Below are 2,753 nucleotides of genomic sequence, written 5' to 3'. Positions count from 1 at the left end.
AAAATAAAACAATATATAGAGCGGGAAAGCGGTGGCGAGGGGGTGACTGCGGTAAAAAGACCATGGTATTGCTGAGCCCAGGGCGGCGCGGGGTGCAGAGCGAGCAGGGGAGCGGTGCAATGAGGGGCCGCCATGGTAAAAAGCCAAAATCACCCAGAAATGAGGAAAGATAGAGCAGCTGTAAAGCAGAATACTATGTGGAGAGAAGAGAGAGCCAAAGGCCCCCGGGGGCCGACAATGCAGCACAAAGGTCTGGATATGGGCAAACTAAATGATTAAACTTGGCCACATTCATAAACATGGAACAAAGCCCCACCCCCAGGACACCAGGACCGAAAAAAATAAATGACACCCCCCTCCCTCCCGACCTCTAACGTCAATAGGCTTTTCCAAGTCGTGTAGCTGAATGAGTTCAAAGATTGGCAATATAGGAAATAGAAGGAAAGCTTTAGAGAAGCGACAAGACAGGCGGCGCTGCTTATCGGACAGTCACCCCCAGCTTCTCCAGCACACGCACACCCTTCTCCTGGTACTCCTGCCGGGTCATCCAGAAGTTGTCCTTGTCTTTCATGATATACCATGAATACCATGTGCTTACGGCGAGGAGGGTCTTCAATGCGAATCTTAAATTTCGATAGCTTCTCCACATCTCCCTTTAGGACTCTCTCTAAGTAGAGCTGTTTGAGTTCTCTTTCCAGACGAGACGGCAGGCTGGGGTACATGGTGGAGCCTCCAGACAGCACAATGTGCTTATAAAACTCTGGCCGAGTATCAATGTCCGCAGCCTGGATGGTGTTGAACAGCAACTCAGCAACACCAACCCCTTCTACATTGATAAGATGAGGCTGGAACAAGGCTTCAGGGGCCTCAAAGCGTTCTCCACCGACTTTAATAACCCGGCCATCTGGAAGCGTGTACGACTCCACCAGCACAGTCGTCTCTAAGGCCAGCTTCTGCTCTTGTTCTATATTATATCCAACATAGCAGAGCTTCTCCTTGATCATACGAACAGTCTCAAAATCTGCGGAGTGATTGAATGCGTAACCGCGCAGAAGCAGCAACTTGATCAGATAGCGGGTAATATCCCTGCCTGCAATATCTAGTCTCCTGGTGAGGTGAGGCAGAGAAAAGCCTTCATATACTGGGCAGATGTGAGTGACTCCATCTCCAGAATCCACCACGACACCAGTCAGCAGACCTTGTGCATACAGTGTAAGGACAGCCTGGATGGCCACGTAAACTCCTGAAAACTGGTAGGTCTCAAACATCACCTCCACAATCTTCTCTCTGTTTTTGGTCGGGTTCATCGGCGGCTCAGTTAAAAGGATGTGTCGATGTTCAGTTTCTCGGGTCCAAACGTGTAGTCCCACAAGTGCTTCATGTCGTCCCAGTTCCGCACGATGCCATTTTCCATGGGATAATTCACTTCCAGCATTGAACGTAACTCGCTGGCTTCATCGCCGACCATGAGGTCCTTGATCTCAATGTTCCCCACTTTGGCCGTGGAACGGATGACAGGTCTCCCCACCAGAGCCGGGAAGATATGCTCGGGGAAGTTGGAGCCGGCGTAGCCGCATTTCACAAACCCTGTCCCGTTGTCGCACACCACCACCTTCCTGCCTTGGCTGTCCATCTCGGTGCCTCCCTCCGCCGGAGCCGCCAAGCTCTCAATGACTGGCAAAACCGGAAGTGTTTTTAGAAAGTGGAATAAAGTGCGTTTATTGGTTTATCCCAAGAGAGTAGCGCGGTTTTCTTCATATCCACCGGTCATTCTCCTGCATCTGCTGTCCCCTAAGGGGTCTCCGGATTGAACCACTGCTGCTACCAATTTTCCTTGTATTGTATATACAATCTGTCTCTGTGATTGCTCGGTATTATTCTTTGTTGTTTACCAAGTCCACTATGACACCTCAGCAAATGATTACAACACCACTGGAATGCAACTGGGACAGCAGGGGAAGCAAGCCTGGGGGGCACCTAACACGCCCAAGTCCCTGTATTACCCCACTATCACAGCCTATCAACTAGACACTTTCTAAACTCAAGAGAACCTCTATAAAAGTGGAAAAATACTTGGAAACGTTCTTTCCTCCACAATAGTATGGACAGAAACACAAATTTAAAGCATTAATCAACATTACCAAGCACCCCTTTAAATCATGTTGTCCATGACAACCACAGATGGAATAGGCAATACGAAATCCAAAAGTACCCACCCATAACTCTCAGTGTGTGTGTGTGTGTGTGTGTGTGTGTGTGTGTGTGTGCGTGTGCGTGCGTGCGTGCGTGCGTGCGTGTGTGTGTGTTTCACCACAAGGCTGACAGACCCAACTCCAAATGCTGCAGCACCAGCAGTCAGACTAACATTGCCTCAAGCGCAAGTTCAAGCCACAGGTCCAACTTCGACACCCAATACGTGAAGGGCGCAGAGGAATTGGAGAGGACAGGGCTGTGGTCGGACAGGTATCCCCGCAACATGCGCTTATACTTTTCAATCCTGGTGACACTAAACCCCTCAGTGGCGGTAGCTTGGCGAGGGGGTGCCATTAACGTGCCCAGACCTTGGAGAGTGTATCCCTTGTGGGTGTGGAGCGGGTGTCACTTGTTTGCCTCTTGGAGGAACTTTCCTCTCTGCCGCCAGCAATGGTTGATGGAAACATTTCCATCATATTCTGCACCAGTTGCTTACCATTTGCCCTCCCCTCTACCGGAATAAAAGACGAGCTGTTATTTTTATACCGGGGGTCGACGAT

General features: G+C 50.0%; 1 protein-coding gene across 1 annotated transcript; it reads right to left on the bottom strand.

The window, feature by feature from the left end:
• Positions 1-360: 360 nt before the first annotated feature.
• Positions 361-1,686, bottom strand: ACTR2 (actin related protein 2). Its single transcript, XM_075267910.1, is given in 3 exon segments — positions 361-578; positions 580-1,327; positions 1,330-1,686. Coding segments are annotated over 3 exon segments (1,152 nt in total). The 5' UTR covers positions 1,634-1,686; the 3' UTR covers positions 361-478.
• Positions 1,687-2,753: the final 1,067 nt, after the last annotated feature.

The sequence above is a fragment of the Leptodactylus fuscus genome, chromosome 3 (assembly GCF_031893055.1).
Source record: "Leptodactylus fuscus isolate aLepFus1 chromosome 3, aLepFus1.hap2, whole genome shotgun sequence".
Lineage (NCBI taxonomy): Eukaryota > Metazoa > Chordata > Amphibia > Anura > Leptodactylidae > Leptodactylus > Leptodactylus fuscus.
This window is presented reverse-complemented; position numbering and strand designations above follow the sequence as displayed.